This window comes from Eulemur rufifrons, chromosome 10, assembly GCF_041146395.1.
Source record: "Eulemur rufifrons isolate Redbay chromosome 10, OSU_ERuf_1, whole genome shotgun sequence".
Taxonomy (NCBI): Eukaryota; Metazoa; Chordata; class Mammalia; order Primates; family Lemuridae; genus Eulemur; species Eulemur rufifrons.
The window spans coordinates 6,475,605-6,494,387 of NC_090992.1; the positions used below are offsets into that span (position 1 = coordinate 6,475,605).

The 18,783-nt window shown below is 56.4% G+C and overlaps 1 protein-coding gene across 5 annotated transcripts in view; it reads right to left on the reverse strand.

Moving 5' to 3' along the window:
• Positions 1–5,246: 5,246 nt before the first annotated feature.
• Positions 5,247–18,783, reverse strand: part of NRG2 (neuregulin 2) — a 185,840-nt gene continuing 172,303 nt past the window's right edge. For 3 of the 5 annotated variants that reach the window (XM_069484106.1, XM_069484105.1, XM_069484102.1), the window contains 5 exons: positions 12,151–12,253; positions 9,847–9,970; positions 9,377–9,504; positions 8,554–8,781; positions 5,247–6,009 (listed from right to left, as the gene is read on the reverse strand). In XM_069484106.1, the coding sequence (XP_069340207.1) occupies positions 5,247–6,009; positions 8,554–8,781; positions 9,377–9,504; positions 9,847–9,970; positions 12,151–12,253 (1,346 nt within the window). Of the gene's footprint in view, positions 6,010–8,553; positions 8,782–9,376; positions 9,505–9,846; positions 9,971–12,150; positions 12,254–16,080; positions 16,105–18,783 lie in introns of all 5 variants that reach the window. The other 2 variants (XM_069484104.1, XM_069484103.1) reach the window with 1 other exon arrangement.

The window sequence follows — 18,783 nt, forward strand, 5'->3', positions numbered from 1 at the left end:
ATCCTGGGCATCTCTGGGCCTCAGACCCTCTCCCGGCCCTCATTCCCTGCCCCCCACAGAGCCTCCTTGTGCCGGGAGTCGCGTGCATGCCCTCGACACCGCCTCGCCGGAGGAGCTGGAAGGGGCCGTGGTCTTCCTCGGTCTTCCTTTTCTCACGAAGCTCCTCCCCGTGTCCTCATCCGCGGGGGCAGGTCACGACTCCGGGTCTCAGCGTGGAGCCCACCCCTTCTCCGCCTCCTTCCCGAGTTGAGCAGCAGCGGGTCTGCAGACCACCAGCACCACCCTCCCTTCCCTGCCCCGGCGCCCTCTGGAACACGCGCGGGTCTCCGGCCTCGCAGCGCAGTGGCCCAGGCCCGGCCGCTCGCGCTCAGTGCCCAGCTGACCGCACCCTGCGTCCACCTCTCCTGCCGCCCATCCGGGCCACTGCTGCCTCCTTTTTATACAGACATAAACGTACATGTATAAGGAGAATATATGTATAAGGAACCCTTTTAAAGATGGTTTGGGAACTGATAGGCGTCAGAGGATGAAGTCACATGGAGGAAGGCCCGATTCCGAAGCTCCACCTGGCATGGAGGAGGGCGGCCTGGCCCGAGGCTCTGGTGGAGGAGAGGGAGAGACGCGACCTCCCTCACCCCGTTTCTTCCCTCTGCTGGCTGACCTGGGACTTACACTGCTCTCACAGCTGATGCTTTGGGGAAAAATAGAGCATGTGCGCACCACCCTATCCGTCCCGTGGACATCCTGGGGGGTGAGTGGGATGGGACAATGGCCCTGTTTATGTTTGGGTCTTTATGTTGGTGCTGCCAGGTCTCTGAGCCCCAGAGGTGACCTTTTGGACAGATTTACTACTACAGGAATATAAGACACTCTGCCTTGCACATAGCCACTTGTCAACAAGCCCAAAGACGCGTGGCGGGGAAGGCTATGGAAGCCACCAATTCTTGGTCTTGGGAAAAGGGAATGACAAGTTATCGGTTTTAGGTTGCTATTCCTTTCATTTTTCTAGTGAATCAGAAGGGCTTAGCTAAGAACATGTCTGGGAAGAACAGAGAACTTTGCTATGTGATAATCACAGGTTAGCGCCCTTTAGCCCTGCATTCCTGAGACTGACGAGTGGGCGGTGGTGCCGGCAGCCTCGGTGCAGCTGTGCTGAGCGAACCTCTCTATTGCTCAGATTACTGTAGTCTGGTCAGCAATTGGACTTCTGTGGCCACGTATTTAGTTAAATAAGCCAGCCTTGCAACTAAGTACCTAACAGTTACAAGCTCTCTCACATTTGATGCAAAGGACATTTGAGTACGTGGAGAGAGGTAGTGATTTAAATCCGGATTTTTAAAATTGGATCAGCTGAAGTGTGTTTTATAACCAAACCATCTGGCCCCTTTGTTTTGCTCAGAGGAAGTAAATGTTCATTTAAATGAAATTGAAAACACAATGTGGCAACAGAAAAGAGCTCTCTGTACTTTCTCCGTGCTGCCTCAAAGGTCCTTTGGTGTTCAGGTCAGCGTCCCACCTCCGCTCCACGAGGGCGGGTGAGTGGAAAGCGGAGACGCGAGCTCTGGCAGCTGCAGACAGATGTGCTTCCCGAGCACTGGTTGTGCCTCCCCTCAGTAAAAACATTTTTAGTTTGCTTCCTTAATTGTATAATTATTTATTTGTAAATTATATACATGTACTACTGTACTAAAATATTATGTACATTATAAAACATACACAAAAATAGAAATTTAAAAAAGACGAGATGAAAATAAATCTAAATCAAAGTTCTAATATTTCTTCCTGCATTCTAATGGACGCTTATGTTCTCCCCACAACCTCTGCCTCTAATATGCCCATTTTCTAGGACTTTCCAAATCCAGGGGCTGATGAGACGCAGTAAGTGGTTTGCGCCACCTGGTGGTCCTGGGAAGTGGCTGCAGGCTGAGGGATTCCTTGGCGGGCTGACCCTTATGACAGTGTTTCTCCCGCCTTCCTCCTCATTAAGTGAGAGCCACCCGTGTGCCGCATGAGTGCTGTACGCTGGGTGCTGGGGACACCGTGATGAGAAAATGTTTGGCTAGCTCCCTGTCCTCGTGGGGCTCTCAGTCTAGTGGGGAGAGGGACAGGTGATTACCGTTACCGTTTGGGACTCTGAGAGGGGTTGGGGTGAGAAACCAAAAATGACCTGGCAGAGAAAAGAAAGAAGGGCGGGCGTGGGGAAGAATACCTGGACTCAGGAAGCTGCACAAATGTCCCAAGTGTCCCAGGGAACAGAGTGGTGGTAGGAAGATGCTCCATAGGATTGCCACTCTTCCTGAAAGGCCGTACTAAAGGTTCCCCAGGGCAGAAATTTGAGAGTGGAGAAGGGGCCTCTCTGGCCAAATGTATTCTCAGGTCCCAGCCACACCTGTGAAACAAAGGCGTGGACGGCATGATGAGGAAAGAGCCAGCAGCTGTGTTAGGTTCTGGCCTTAGACTCTCGGCAGGTGTCGCAGGTATCTTACAATCCAGAGCAATGAAGGTACCAAATAAGTCATGTGAAAGTCAATGAGTTTGCCAAGAGGTCATTCAGAATGAACTGAGGGTCACATAGACATCGGTGGGTTCATTTGAGTCATGGGAGTAGTTTCTGACTCTCAAATTTAGAAGGCAGCAGTGACACATAGCCCTCGGAAGGGTCAGATGAGGACACTAAGCTGGGTCATACAAAGGTCAGTGGATTTACCAAGAGGTCATATGGAGTTAATTTGGGATCCCATAGAAGTCAGAGGTTACATGGAAGAATAACTGGCTCTCGGAGAATTTTAAAGCCAAATGCAAACACAGAGGCAGCACAGGGGTCTGGGTGAGATCAATCATCCGGTGGGGCCTGGGAGGGTCAGTGATTTGCAGGTTTATGCAGCATTTAGTCCTGATTTGCCTTTGTTTCTTTGTAACAGGTACTTTTTCCCAGCCCCCCAGCAATGAATACAATGACTTCAGTTCTTTCTCTACTTTTCTCCATCACCTCCCCCTCAGCCAGTTTCTGCCACTCTCTGGCTGTGTGATTCAAGGATGCCAGGCACAGGATATTGTCATCACCACCATGAAATTAGCCATTTAATAGGCATCTATCATGTGCCTGGAGCAGTATGAGGTCCTTTGTACATATAACCTCCAGAGCAACCCTCCAAGGTAGGGATCTGCGTCACCATTTCACAGCGAGGAAACTGCGGTCTAGAAAAGTTGCACAGCTAGTGAGGGGCAAGCTGGAATTTAACTCGGGCCTGTGGATGCCTGAGCCCTCAACCACAAGCTGCTCTGTCCCTCCCAACTGCAGGTCTCCAACTACACACATCCTAGGGACATTCAACAAACCCCCTCCCACACACACAAAGCTACGCACATGCACACCAACTACCTCAGCTCTTTGAAGACTCCCTGGTGTCTGGCTGGAACTGAACAGCCCCTGCTGCTGGGCACTGGCTTAATAAACTGGTTGATGAGGAGAAAGGCTGCGTAAGCCTGGACCTCCATCTGCCTTTTCCAGACTGAAGCCATGTACTCCGCACCGGGGGCTGCACGTTTGGACAGGCCCTGGCTCTGAGGGTTTATAAAATTGGGGAAAGAGCAACACCCTGTGGGCTTATGAGCTGCACAGCTGTGGTCCTCCTGGCAGTCAACGGTACCCATTATGCCACCTTGCATGTCCAGGCTTTGCCTGTGACGTGCCTGAGGCCCCAAGGGTCATCTTGCTTTGGCTGCCCCAGTGCCAACTGCACAACTCTGCTCTCCTCGCCCACCTGTGCCTGGCAACTGCTGCCTCAGTCCGGCCTGGTGGATCCAGGGCAGGAACTGGGCCAGAGTTCTGAGGCTGAATTTGAAGCAGAGTAATGTGCGTCAGTCCCTTGGCCAGGTTCCCCAGAGCCAGGGGCGACACCCGGTAAATGTTCTTGGAAGAGGGAGGAGGGCTGTCCTGGGAGCTGGGGCCAGGGAGGTTGGTCACTTCCTCCCAGGGACTGCCCTGGCCCTCACCAACCCCCCCACCAACACCCATCCACCTCCACCACAGGTCCTCATCCTCTGACCTCCCTCCTCGCCTGGGGGCTAGGCACACACAGTCAAACAAGAGTTATTTCTGATTTTATTTATAATATAAAAATGTTCAAGTGTCAACAGTCAGGTGTTGGGACATTTCAGGGCAGGGTTCCCATTTGTTTCTGTTTGGGATTTTTTTAAACAATTACCTTTTTGACAAATTAGCAGTGGACCCAGTTTTGGGGGGTGGGGAGGGCAGGACTAGAGAGGGAGTGGAAGTCACCGGTGGGCTGGGGGCTGGGAGGCGGGCTGTGAAAAGGAAATGGTGTTACTTTATTGCTAAAAGGGGAATCGAATACACTGTCCAGTGGCTCTTCTCGGTCCCAGCGTGACCATGCATCCAATCTAAAGAATCTGAAATGCAAAGGACATGCAGGCGTAAAATAGAAAAGACGACCTGTAAACGAAGGTGCTGCAGAGGACAGAGGGGTGTCCTGGAGGCCGCGGGGGAGGAGGAGCCACGAACATTGGGCCCCTGGCAGGGCTGCCCCCTCCCTGGGCCCACGCTGTTGGGGAGACCTGTCTCTGTCCCCCCTCCCCTAAGAGCTGTGAGTAGTGGGAGGCCCTCTCCCCATTCTGGTAGCTGTCGCTGGATCTTCGTCTCCCCCTGGAAGGTACCCCAGCTCTAGCTCTAAGCCTAGGATCCCGCCCTCTCCTCCCAGGGGCCCAGAACCTCCAGATTTCGCCCGGGGGGTAAAGCTCCTTCTGTCCTCATTTTCTTCCTCGGGGCCAACCTCTCCCCACCTCACCCCTCGCCTCCATCAGAACCCCGCAGCCTCTCCCTTCCCTGCTCTCTCACCCCTGCCAGCTCGGGATCCTACGGTTCCCCCACCCCCAGCCCAGACTTTTCTCCAGGAGCCCCAGGATAGCGTACAGCAAAAGGCACCACAAAATAGGTTTCTATTAAAGAGTCAAAAAATTGGCCCATCTCTCTTTTTTTTTGTTGTTTCTTTTTTTTTCCGAAGCTGTAAATCAGGATGTTACATATAAATAGTTTCCCTATAAAAACGTCTTTGCCGTTAGCTAGTATTATAAGACAATTTTTGCTAAAATGAAAATAAAACATTTTGTTATACTTTTTTCCTTTTATAGAAAATAAAAATATTTTTATTTCTTTTTTTCCTCCTTCCTCCAGTCGGCGGTCTGCGTTCTCCTGACAGCGGGGCGGGCGCAGAGGGCGGCGCGCCCTAGAGGGGCGCCGAGTCCTGCGCGGCCCGCGCGGGCGGCCCGCGGCTGTGTCTGCTGCTGGCGCGCGTGCTGTGGCTGTCCAGCGAGTAGTAAGTCCTGCTGTCGGCCGCCGGGCACAGCGGCGGCGAGTCCGAGCGCAGCGCGTCGTGCGCCGCGCGCAGGCCGAGGAAGGGCGTGCTCTCGGCCGCCAGCGCCCCGTCCGCGTCGTCCGCGTCGTCGTCCGAGGCCGAAGCCGAGCCGCCGCCCGAGCCCGAGCTCAGCGACAGCGAGTCCCGCGCCGCGCGTGCGCGCTGCGCCGCCAGCCCGTTGAGGCGCGAGCGGCGCCAGCGCCGGGGCCCCGCCGACGTCCTGCGAGACGCGCCGCGCGCACGCGGCCGCGGCGGCGGCGGGGGCGCGCACTCCTGCGTGGTCTCGTACTCGTCGTCCTCCGGGATGCGGAAGGGGCTGGCGGGCAGGCTGCCCAGGCTGCCGCCCAGCGCGCAGGCCCCGCGCCGCGGCCCCGGGCCCGCCGCGGGGTAGTAGTAGCTGTCGTAGCTGCGCTGCATGTCCGCGCCCGGCCCGGGCCCGGGCCCGGGGGGCGCCGGCTGCCGCAGCAGCGGCTGCTGCTCCGCCAGGCGGTAGCTGCTGGGCGCGGCCGGCGGCAGCGACACGGCGTGCGCCGAGTTGGGCGACGTGATCTCGAAAGTCGGCACCTGCGTGGCCAGCGAGTAGTGGAAGTCCACGGGCGAGAGGCGCGCGGGCGTGGTCAGGGCCGACACGTACCTGCGGGCAGAGGCAGAGGCGTGGGCCGGGGTAGGGGTGGGGGTGCGAGGGGTGGACCGAGACCTTGCCTGCGATCCCGCCTGCAAGAATGACAGCGGCGATCCCCAGTGACCTCACGCAATTTCCTTAACCTCTCCGAGCCTCAGTGTCCTTATCTGTTAAGCGGGCGTAACTGTAGTGTTCATTCCATAGCGTTGTTGGGATGACTCCAAAAATGTATCAGGGGAATGGATGTCGTAGCCCAGGGCCCGACTCGTTGTAAGCCTCCAGGAATGCTCGAGTCACGAGCGGAGCTCAGGCATAGGCACAGGTGCGATCTCATTTGCTATAGCAATTGTCTAAGACCTTTAGCCCCACATCACACACAGGAAACCGGACGTTTAAGTAACTTACTCAGGGTTTGCACAGCCAGGAAGAGGCAGAGCTGGGATTTGAATGGAAGCTGGGCAGGAACCAGGACTCATACTGCCCGGTCCCAGAGCCTCTATCCCCGTTCAGATACCCCTGTGACCTAGATTCACTGCTCCTGCAGGGACAGTTCATCCCATGGCCTGACGGCTTCAGTGAGGGAAATATTCCTTCTTATAGTGAAGTCAAAAGCTGCCTCAGGGAAGTGACTGCTCATGCCCCGCAGGGCCATCAGCCCAGGGCTGACAAATAAGACCACATAGAGGTGTCTCTGCTTGTGGCTCAAGACCCCCAGTTACCTCACAAGTTTGCCCTTGCTGGTATCTCCCAGACTGGGTTCCGGGTACCTGTCCCTTCTTGTTCTCCACGTTCCCCTGTGAGCCCATCAGTCTCCTGCCCCACCACTGTCCACCTCAGGGCAGGGACCACCCATCTCCACGCCTCTCTTCCAGACCCAACAGTGGGGTACCTCACTGCTCTCCGGAACCAGCCCAGAGTCCACATTCTCTTAGTTCTTTCTGAATCACCTGACTCCCCTGTTCCCTCTCCCACCTGTGCACCTAATTAACCACGGAGTCCTACCCATTCTCTTGTCCTGGGGCACACTCTCCACCCCACCTGGGCCCAGCTGTCCACTCTGGTCACGCTCCCACCCACAGTCTCTTCTCCTGCCCTCTGTGCAGTTCCCAGAGCAGTCTTCAAGTCTCAGCTCTGCTGGAGGAGGCCCTTGCTGCTTGTGCACCCAGCCTCCTCTGAGCAGAAGCCCAGGGCCCTGTCCATCGGTCTGTCCGACCCCAGCCTGCCCAGCTCCACTGCTCCCACAGCCCACCCTGCTCCAGCACCTCGCTCACCACCCCTGTTCTTAGGTGCCTCTGTTGGAACAGCTCAAGTTGTTCTCTGTGCCTGGAACACATTCCTTCCCCTCACTCTGCCTCGCATATTCCTGCCACCCGTTTAGGAGTCCTACTGCCCTGGTTACTCCTGATAACAACAGCTGCACCTAGTGAGTCCCGGCTCCGTGCCGGCTACAAGGCAAAGAGCTTTGTGCACGTTATCGCAGGTGGCCTCCACCAGAACCGTGTGTAATGGGTATTGTTCTCCCTGTTCTACAGCTGAGGGAACAGGGTACAGAGGTGGTCAACTTGCTGCAAATCACAGCAAGCTGGGGGAGCTGGGCTTGGCAAGGTCAGGCTTGGAAACCTGGCTGCTTCCCAGAGCCTGCAGTCAGGCTGGGTTTCTCTGCCCTGGTGTGGCGTCCTGTGCTTTCCACAGGCGTTTGTGAGCTTCCATGGTTTGTCTCCACGGCCAGGAGTTCCTCCGGAGCAGGAACCAGGTGGGCCACGTCTGGATGCCCAGGCAGGCCTGCCTAGCACAGGGCCTGGCGTGGAGGAGGCCGCGTTGAGAGTAGGAGAAATCTGCTCCTCTCCGTCCTCCCCACTCTGGAGTTCCTAGCACCATGCACCTTCCACTGCTGTCCTCACACAGACCCTGCGTGCTGAGTGCCACTCAAGGGCTGAGCAGGGTGCAGGGCTGGCCCTTGTGATTCCTGGCTCAGAGTCAGGGAAGAAGGCGGGTTTCCTGGTTCTTCCTGCATCCATTGCTCAGAGGCCCAACAATGCCTTGCCCCTGGGGCCTTATTACCGATCCTGCCAGGGCCCGCGATCATTCTTCGCTCACGTCCATTCCGCACTGGTCAGTCTCCTCAAAGACACCTCCCCTCACACTCTCTAATCTACTCAGTCCTGTGTCTTTCTGTTCCTGATGGGACATGGAGCCTCTAGTTGATACTAGGACAGGGCAGCCGTATATCCCGGTTGTCTGGAACAGCCCCTGTTCCTGATGTTCCAGTGCAATTATTAATAATGTCCCCTTCTACTCTGAAAAGTATCCTAGTAGGACAATTAAATTCGATGGTCACTCTACACCAGGGTCCACTGGCCCGGCTCTTCTTCCAGCCTGTCATTAACATGCCGATGGCCCTGAGTAGGCCATTTAACCTTTCTGGGACCTTGTTTTCCCATCTAAACAATGGAGGTGAGGCTCTTTGGAGTGTCCCTGAGGGGCCCTAAGGGTCAGCATTGGGTCAGCAATGCCAGCCCTCCAAGGATGGGGCACAGGTTAGGGGCAGGAACTGACCTCTCGCTGTGTGGGGAGTCGTGCAGGGAGTCCACAGAGTCGTGGTAGGGTGGCATGGCTGCCCTGCGCCGCTCCTCCAGGCTGTAGGCTGCTGCCCGCCGGGCCCGGGCCTCCACACAAGCGGGGCTATTGCACTTGCTGGTGCCCACCGATGACAGCATGATGCCCGACTGGGAGTCAGAGGTCAGGCTCTCAGAACGTTCCAGGCTCCACGTGTGGCTCTCGTGTCTGGGAAAGCCAGATGGGGGTGAGGCGAAGGATCAGGAGGGGGCAGGTGGCCCAGCAGGTGTGATCCCATGGCCATTCCCTCCCCAGCTCTTCATCTCGTCTCAAGCACCCTCAGTTCGCTGCGCTTCTCCACTCTGGGCTGATGTGGAGTACAGCACCCTAATGTGGGGAGAGGGCGGGCTGGGGTCCCGTGCATGGGTGAGCTGTAACGTGCAGAGACCCCTTCCTTTCCTCCCTGCAACCAGCCTCCCCCTAGCCTTGCCCTGGGGCCCCTGCCTGGGACCCTTCCACCCCCATGGTCCTTTGCCACCTATCTCAGGAGCCCAGCCCCAGTGGCCTCTATGTGGCAGCCCTGACTATTCCATGGTGCTCCCCAGGGAGGAAAGGTGCCAACTATGTTATTTCCTGAGCTGTGTGGCCTTTGTGCTGTGTGGACAGGCCTCCCCCGTTCTGGAGAGAAGGGTAGGGTGGACTACGATTCATGTGGCAAACTCAGGAGTGGGTCTCAAATGGCTCTGGATGTTTGAATGCTGGCATGTTACACCAGATAAAGTATGGGCGTCTACCAGTTTCTGTGGGCTTTGGTGGTGCCCACCTGTGGCTGGAGGTGGGCGTGGCTGTGGAGCAGTGGTGAGAAGGAGAACAGGAGTGGCTCCCAGAGAAGGTGGTCTCAGTTTCCCTCCTGATGACATGATCTGTGGCTGGGACGTTCTTGGAGATATACTGGAACAGACAGAGAGTTGGGTAGGAGTTAGTGACGAGAGACCAGATCAACCCTCTTTGCTGATGGGAATGGGGAAGTGATGAGCACTAAGCTCCAGGTTGGGGGTGTCCACTGGATGAGAAGTGACTTGATGCTGGGGCAGCAAGGGCCCCAGCAAATCAGCCCCCCTCCTTCCTCATGGAAGTGGGCAGAGCGAGGCCAGCCATCCTGTGAGGCAGTGCCCAGCCGGCAAGGCTGGTCGCAGGATGGGCTGGCTGCTGCCCTGGCCCATCCTTGCAGGGGGCATGAGAATGCTGGCTGACCACTGAGGGCTCAGAAGGGGGACCGGGAATGCCACTCACATCTGCCATCTGGATCTCCTCGGGGTCCAGCCGGGGGTGGCTGGGCCCATTGGCCAAGCTCCGGTTCTGGTGGGCCGGGCACATGTTCTGCCGGAGGTGGTTGTGCATCTGCTTCCGTTGTTTCCTGCACAGGGGAAGGGTGGGTGAACTTGGCATGCTCCACCCTCCCCGCAGTAGATGAACTTGCCTGGCTGCTGTCCAGGGAAACTACTCTTCCCTCTGCCCCAGACTGCTGTGGCTACTGCTCTTCCCTGTGCTCAAGCTGCCCCTACACCATCGCCACCACCCTGAGTCCAGGACCTAAGCGTCGTCGTGGTAATGAGCTGTGGCTCTGCCCAGGGAGTGGAAGTGCACGGCTTTCCAGCTTTGCAGCCCTGGGCGTTACTTACGCTCCCACGCTTCACTTCCTCATCTGTACAACAGGGGATCGGGGGATCGTTTACCCATCCCAAAGACTGTTGGTGGTTAAAAGTATATAAAATATTCGAGCACAGTGCTGACACTCTCCCGCCTCCCTCATTCATTCATTCCGTATTTACTGAGGTTTTATTTTGTTCCAGACACTGTTTTGGAGCAGGAAAGACAGGCAGGACCCCTGCCCTTATCGAAGCCCGTGGGCCAGTAGGGGAGGCAGACAGGCTACTAGATACTTTCAGTGAAATGCTATGAAGAATACAAAACAGGGTGCTGTGGTTAGGGAGTCAGGGCCTGTGGGACTACTTTACATTGGCACTTATTAAATGCTCAGTTGATTTGTTTTGTAATCAACAAATCTAATCACATCATTCCCCTGTTTAAAAGCCTTCACTGGCCCTCAGCGTCTGGTTTCCCTCCCTGCCCTTTCTTGCTGCCCTCCCCTACCCCAGCTTGCTGCATCCTCGGGAGCTTCTCTCTGGTCCTCCACTGTGGTCTGTCCTCTCTGCTCTTGGGCCTTTGCACATGCTCGTCCCTTCACCTAGACTACTTTCTCTCCCCCTCACCTGCTAACTCCTGCTCAACCCTTGGGCCCCAGGCCAAATGCTGCTTCCTCAGGGAAAGCCCTCCTGCCGTCCAGCCTAGGTTAGTTGCTTCTAGAATGTGTTCCATGACTGCTCAGAGCACTGGCTCTGTGCTGGGGGCAGGGCCTGGCGTCCGGCAGGCCGTGAATGAACGTTTGTTGAAGAAATGAGTAAGTACAGTGGGGTCAGAATGGGGGCTTGCTTTTTTCCCAATTCTTGGATTCAATTTTCCCTCTTGGGCCCAGTCTCCCCCTCTGGGCTCCCTGAGCCTCAGTTCCCTCCTTACCTGCCTCCAGCCTTTCTGCTCCTGCACTTATCCAAGACAAGGCCAGCAGGGCCTTAGATCCCACAGACGGGGCTAACAAGAGTCAAGACCAGAGACTCAGTCCCTGAAATGGTGGCTATGTCCAGATCCTTGCTCTCCAGATATGAACAAATGTGACAAATCTATCATTTTTCCGAATGACATCACTCTACAACCTTTATTCACTCCCCGTTGTCTGCAGGATAAACCCAGACTCCCTAGCTTGGCATTCAAGGCCCATGCTGCCTTCTGGGTCCCAGCTATCTTTTTAGACTCATGTCCCCTTTCTTTCTGGCCCTAGCTCTCAGTCTGGGCTGCTTATGCCCAGGGGACACAGCTGTGGTCTTTAGCTTGCACGATTCCAGCTGAACTGCCCAGCTCTCCCTTCTGCCCACTTAGTCTCCTTGCACCGAGGTTCCGCCCCCACCTCTCCTCTGCCCAGGCACCTTCTCTGTCCTCTTGTTTCAGCTGCTCCCAAGGTGGGGTCAGGCAGTGCCTCTTGAGGGGTCTGTCTGTCCTGGGAATGGAGCCTTTTCCTCTGCGCTCTCCCCTCCCCTCCCCCCCCCCCACTGCCCCCGAGCCTGATGCTGGACAGGACACGTGCTCCTCCTGTCAGGTGCTCACAGTGTCCTCTGAGGTGTCCACTAGGGTCACTCCCGTGAGGACTCAGAGAGGTTCGTCGGCATGCTCAAGGTCACGTAGGAAATGGCAGGGCTGGATGTGAGCCCAGATCTGTCTTCTCCCAAGGCCTGTGCTCACGGCCAGCCTTTGTTCAGCCCTCTGGGGCCTGTCTCACCACCTCTGCTCCTGCTCCCCGCCCAGCCCTTTGGCCCCACCCCCAGTTGCAGAGGCCCCTGCAGGGCAGTTGGGGCACAGGAAGGTGTGGGGGGCCACGGCCAGGCACAGTGGGGTGGGGGAGGAGAGCCTGTGCTCACAAAACCCCCAGTCTTGAAGGCCCATCCCTTGGCGTGGCCTGGCCCCAGCTGAGCGCCTGACACTCACTTGGTCTTGCAGTAGGCCACCACACAGACGATGCCCACGACCAGCAGAGCCACACAGATGCCGGTGATGGTCAGGACCCTCTTCTGGTACAGCTCCTCAGCTTCTGCAGAGGCAGGGCCGATATGAGGGGCAGGGCTGGAGGCAGACCCCATGGGGACAGTGGTGCAGAGACCCGTCCCCTGCCCTCCCTCCAGTTTGGGTCCTGCCCAGCTCCTGTCCATCCCTTTCCTCCCCAGCCTGTCCCTCCCCCCGCATGCTCTGGATTGCCTTCCGCTTTCCCACCAACACCCACCTACCCCTGGATCTGGTCACACACAGGTCCCCTGTGTTTTACCTTCCCAAGCCCCATGCCCGCCCAGAGCACATGAGTGGGAGAAGCACAGGAGGGGATGGAGTGGAGGGGAAGCTCCCGAGGCCGCAGGGCAGGGAGGGCCCAGCCCGGCCAGCAACCCTGTCCTGCTCCCCTGTGGCCTGGCAGCTGCAAAGAACCTTGGCTGGCCAAGGGGAGTTGTTCTTCATGGCAGTGAACATGTAGCCCCTGGGCAAAGGCCTGGCTCAGTCACCTCAGCTTCCCTAAGAAGGTGGAGAGTGGCTTGTTTTGGGCTGGTGACAGCACATCAGACTCAGGGCCAGGAGCAGAGCAGGCCAGGCCCACGGAAGGGGTGTGGGGGTTTATCCCTGCAGCCTGGTCATGGTGTGGCCCTGGTCCATTTCGGCCCTCCCATCTCTGCTTGTGAGAAGCCCACCAGTGGCACCACAGACCCCTAGGAATCTAGGGCAGTCCTTGCAGCAAGGGACAGCTCCCACCCTTTCTGAGGAGCTGAGCTAGGCTGGGCCTCAAAGCTCCCCAAAAGGCCTGACTACCCTCTCTACCCTCTACTGCTTGGTGGGACAACCTCTACCTTCCTGAACAGAGAAAGCCAGGAGGAAGAAAAGGAAAAAGATTCTAGTACTAGCCATAGTCAAGGCTATAGCCCAGGGACCCACCCCTGCCCCATCTGCACCTGCTGGCTGCCCCTCCACCCAGCTCCGGGAGAAGCGGAGGCTGGACCCTGATGCCTTGGTGCAGCCCTGGGAAATGTCCCTGACCTCTTGGGCTTGCAGCATCTCCTGTGGCAAAGGTGTACACACTAGCAAACGGCCAAGGGTACAGACCCTCCAGACACACCTACATTTATATCTGTGCCTGTCTGATTCACAGACAGACCCCTCACAAAGATAGATACACTCACGCACACGCATACGTGCACACACACTCAGGCCCACTCACACAGTCGGGTGGGGTCTTGGACAACTAGACAGGTCCCTGGCTCTTGGCTCGGTGCCTACAGCCCTGGCTCCCGTTCTCACGCCCCAGACACACATCTCCATCCAGTCCAGGCAGGCATCCGTCCCCGTCATTCCTCTGAGACCACTCTGGTCATGGTCACCAACAACCCCATGCTGCCAAGTCCTCTGACCACCTGCTTCCCTCTCAGCTGGCTCCCTCCTTCTGGGGCCCACTTCCCCTGAGCTTTTGAACGTCTCTTCTCTCCTGGGGTTCCTCCTACTTCATCGGCTGATCTCAGGCTTCTTGCTTTTCTCCACCTGCCCTCTCTCCCTTAGTGATCTCATTCAGACTCAGACTTCACATACCATCTCTATGCAGACTCTCCCATTTGTATCTCCTGCCCTGACTTCTTCCTGCGCTCCAGACTCACGTGTCCAAGGGCCACGGCCGAGCAGAAGCACTGCTCCCCCATCCTCTTTCCTCACCGCTCCCCGACTCTTTCCAGCCCAGGAGTGCAACACCACTTTCCCTGCTGCTCAGGCCCCAGACCGTGGAATCATTCTTGATCACTCCTTTTCTTCCCACCTGCCCTGACGCCTGATCCATCTGCAAGTCCTCTCAGCTTTGCCTTCCAAGTAGACCCCGGATCTGACCACGTCTTACCGTTTCCACGGCTTCCAGCTCAGTCCGGGAGGATGTCACCTCTCAGCTGGAGATGGTCACCCTCTGATGGGTCTTTCTGCTTCCACTCCTCTCTACCTTGCCCCCAGCCCCAGGCTACTGTCCACCCAAAGCTACATTGTTTATAGCCGTAAAGTAGATCATCTTACTCCCCTGCTTAGAAACACACAGTGGCTTCCCACTGCAACTGCAATGCAACCTAAAGCCTTGCCCTGGCCTCTGAAGCCCCAGATTATCTGGTTCCAGCCTTCCTTTTGTATCTCATCCGTGGTCCTCTCCCCCAAGTCCACTGTGCTCTGGAGTCGCTGGCAGCCTTTCTGTCCACGGAACAGGGCAAGCCCACTCCAGCCACGTGGTCCCCATGCTTGCAGGGCCCCTGTCTTCATAGTCTCCCTGGTCATTTGCAGGGGTAGCTGCAGACAGACACAGGTCTTAGCCCAAATGGCACCTCCTCGGACAGCCTTCCATGACCACTCAGCTCCAGTAGCTCCCCACTCCAGCTGGCACTATCCTATTACCTCATTTTACTTTCTGTGCCACACTTATGACCACCTGACATCTCCCCTGTTTGTATGTTCTCTGTCATACCTGTGAATGTGAGTGCCAAGAGGGCAGGGACTCTGTGTCTGGTAAAACCGGGTGTTGAGCAGATGTTTGTTGCATTGGTGAGTGAATATACAGACCATCTTTACAGACATACACATCACACACTCACACTCTCATCCACACACGGTTCCACCGGCACAATGCTCAATGCTCAATGCTCAATGCTTAACACAAAGATGCTCCACGCTCCCACCGTGCGCTCACATCCTGCCCTGAGAGACCTCACAGGTATACACATTTTCACCCCCCAACAACATGCATACACACATACCTGCAGATTCACCCCTGCATGCCCTGCCACGATCACAGACCCCACACAGACTCAACACCTGTCCTCTCCATCCTGCCACAGGCAGCAGATACAGGCAGATATAGGCAGCTCTATATTCTACTGAGGACAGCAGATAGGGGCTAGGTGGTGGGGAACTAAGACCTCCTCAAACCAGCCGTGAGAACAGCCTTTGCACAACTGCAGGCTCTGCACCATGTCTGAGATCCCGCCCCACACAAGCTTCTGCCCTCTGAGCCCCTGCGTCTCTCCTGCTGTGATACGTCTGGACACTTGAGGCCAGGGAGGAGCCTCTCAGCACAGACAGCTGGAAACACCAATGCCTCAAAGTCCCTTCCAGCCCAAGAAGTCTTCCAGGGGCCAGAGGGCAGAGGCAGCAGTTGGCGGGGGAGGCATGTGTAAGATTCTGAGCTGGGGGACAAGGGGCAGGCACCAGAGGCCAGCCCAACCCAGACCCTTGCTGGTCTTGCCCACAGATGCACATGTGCCATCATGGGGACAGATCATGGAGGGGGTGACAGCCTCAAGCAGATGGCAGAGCCTAGTAGACAGACACAGGGCAGGGGCAGAGACAGACAGCTATGAGCCTGGTGCAGAATGAAAAGCAATGGAATTGGACATGGGAGAAGGAAAGAGGATTGAATTCAGATGGAAAGGGACGCCTCTCTGCACAACGCTCCAAACCAGGCTTCTGTGGTTTCCCGACACTGGCCCTCTGAGGGACCGTGTTCACACGTGGGGCCCGTCTCTTGGCTGGCTGCCTGCTGGGCTGCACACAGCTTGGGAGGGGCCCCTGGCCTCTGAGGCCTCCTGGCAATAGACGTCGCCTATGCAAGGGGGCACCACTGTAAACTGGGGGCCACAGTCTGACCCCTGGGGTACCCTGCTGTTCATGAGCTTCTCTTGTCTCCCCCCAAATCAGCATAGTTTGTGACAGGACATCTTGATGGGGCCAGGGGAGAGATTTGGAACCACCCCTTTTGCATTTTTTGGAAAGGAAACCGAACATTCGGCACACGTAGTGTCAGAGGCCGTGGAGAGGGGCTGTGCAGATGGCGCTGAATGACACACAGAGGTTCCGTACCCTTCAATTCAAATCCAAGGTGCTCTGGCAGTGCAGAAGAGAGGAGGGGCAGAGAGGGAAGGGGTGGAGGCGGAGGTACAGGTAGAGAGAAGTGGGAGGGGCGGGGGAGAGAGAGACAGAAACGTTGGTCAGGACTCCTCAGACACCGGCAGCCAGCCTGTGAGGTGAAAGCAGGTTAGTAGTGTCCCCTCCCAGCCTCCTGAGCCACATCCCTGGCACCCAGTCCCCAAGAGCCCCAAGAAGGATAGAGAGAGGAAATGTTAGAATCAGCAGGCAGGGTGGGTTCTTTAGAGATGAGCTGTGGGGTTAGTACCTGGTGGGGAGGCAGAGGCGCAAGAGTCAGTTGGCAAATGTCCCCCGGGAAGAGGGTGAGTGGGGTCGGGGGTCTGAGAGCCCCCTTCTCTTCCTCCTGGTGTCAGCACCAGGCCTGCAGCGCCCTCCTGCAGACAGCGTGTCCAGCCCCTAGCTCACTCATGGGGTCCCTTTTTCTGTCCAGAATGAGGGCATGAGGTCCCCAGAGCAGCCCCGTGTCTCTGCCCTGCCCCGCGGGCCTAGCTGGCCTGCTCTTCTACCTGCAGCCTGGGCAGGGAGCCTCAGAGCCTGCGGGGGAGCAGGAGCAGGGATAGGAGGAGGCTCCAGGCAGCAGGTCACTTCTCCACTTGACACCCTAGAAGGCTACAGGGCTGGGCCATGGTGCCTGAGCCCGATTTTACCACTTAGCACAGTAAACTGCAGCTCAGAGAAAGAGGCGAGTGGGTTCACTCGTGGAACACCTGAGCTCCTCCAGCAGGGGGCAAACAGTCTTGGAAATGGGATCATGTTTTGAATGTGTGATTTCAGGGCCCTGCGAGGTAGACACCTATGTCATTGAGGGGTGAGATAAAAGGGCCCTGACTCAAGGGTCAGCTCTGCCCCTGACCTGCTGTGTGACCCTGAGCGATACCCAACCTAGAGAGGTCTCAGTCTCTTATGTGTTGAACGGGGATCAGGCCTTGTCATGGGATCCTGGAAGCTTTGCAAACCTGGCTGAGCTTCCGAATCATCCAGACCAATAGAATCAGGTTCTGGGGTGGGAGCTCAGCAATCTCAACTGTGTTTTTAAAAAGCTCACTTACCATTCTAAAGTAGCAACCAGCAAGCACCTGTCTGCAGGCCTCAAGTCTCAGTCTGGTCCCTAATTTGCTATGTGGGTGTGAGTAAGTGATAGTTTCTGTTTTCCCATCTGTCTGAGCCTGGACGCAGCTACAGGAAGACACGCGGGCCTGGACAGCATGAGCTCGGCACGTGTGCCAGCGCCCCGCTCCCGCCCAGCCCGGATCTGCTCACTCTCTGGCTTCTCTGTCTGCACCATCAGCTCCACTAGATCCATAGAGCATGTGCAACTGTGCCTGATGCTCTCATCTGCCACAGAAGCAGGAGAGCATGGGGCAGTCAGCAGGCAGTCCTGCGCATTATCCACCCCTAGATCTCTCGTCTGCTTCCTAATAGGGATTCCAGAGGCTTCTGCGTTTGGATAAGGGCATGGGAGCAGGGTACTCTGAGCCAGGGACTAAGATGGCTCTGACTTAAAGAGCCTTGAGGAAGATCCTGGGGCTCTGACCCCCAGTTCCATGCAGAGACCACACGAATGAAGTATTAATCCCGGCCTGTCCAAACTCAAGCCCTTCCTGTGCTCCTGTTAAGCCCAAGTGATCTGGAATTTTTGGTTTCTTTTCAGTTTTGCTCTGACTTCTCGGAGGTAGGAAAAAGTTGCCATAAGTACAGTCTGTTCATTTCTCTCCAGGCTCTCGCAGGGCTGGCGAGCTGTGCTGAGCAGACAGCACACACTTTATAATTCTCAAAGGGCCCAGGGCAGTTCTTACTGAGTAGTTAATCCTGTGGCCCAGGGACCCTTCAGGCAGCTGTAGGGAGCTCACACGGTTTGGATATCCAGCCATGCTTCCCTGAGAGAGTACAGCCCAGCTTGACCACAGCACCTGGGACACTAAGGGGATTGGGTCCATCCATGGAGCTGGGCTGTGCCCCACTTTTGGACAAGGTGCTTGTATTAGATGAGGCAGCTGGAGCCCAGTGGTGCTAGGACACTTTCCCAAGGCCACCCAGCAAATTAGGAGGCAGAAGAGAGACTAGAGGCCAGTTTCTGGTCCGCTGGGGCTAAGCCATGGCTATTCCTGCTCACCCAGTCTCTGGGCAAGCTTGAGGACAATGACCATCTGGAGACGTGAGCAGGGATCCCAAAGCCTTAAGAGTTTTCTTTTGCATCATTCCTCTGGGAACCAAATAGTAGCAGCAGCAGCTTCTGGGGCCCCTGACTGGCCTCCCCTTTGATTCAAAGGCCAGTGGTGGCTGGCATGATTGACAAGGCCACTGATGGCTTGGCCAGTCACCAGGTAGGCAGTTCTTACTGAGTAGTGGGAAGCATGGGTTGGATTCTGAGGGGCCTATGGCTGTGTCTGCCCCAGCACAGTAAACAGTTTTCCACTTATTATGTTCATGGGCTGCCACTCAGCCAGGATAGGGTGGCACCACTAAGTCACAGGAAGGTCCTATTAGCCAGAAATTTGTATATTGACTAGTAACCACGGCAACCTGATGACAGACTCCCAATAGGGCCAGGCTTATGAGACAATATGCAAATTCTTCATCTCGCACACGTGCCGTGACACACAATGATAGGGTGCCTAGGCAAGGAGGCAGTGATGT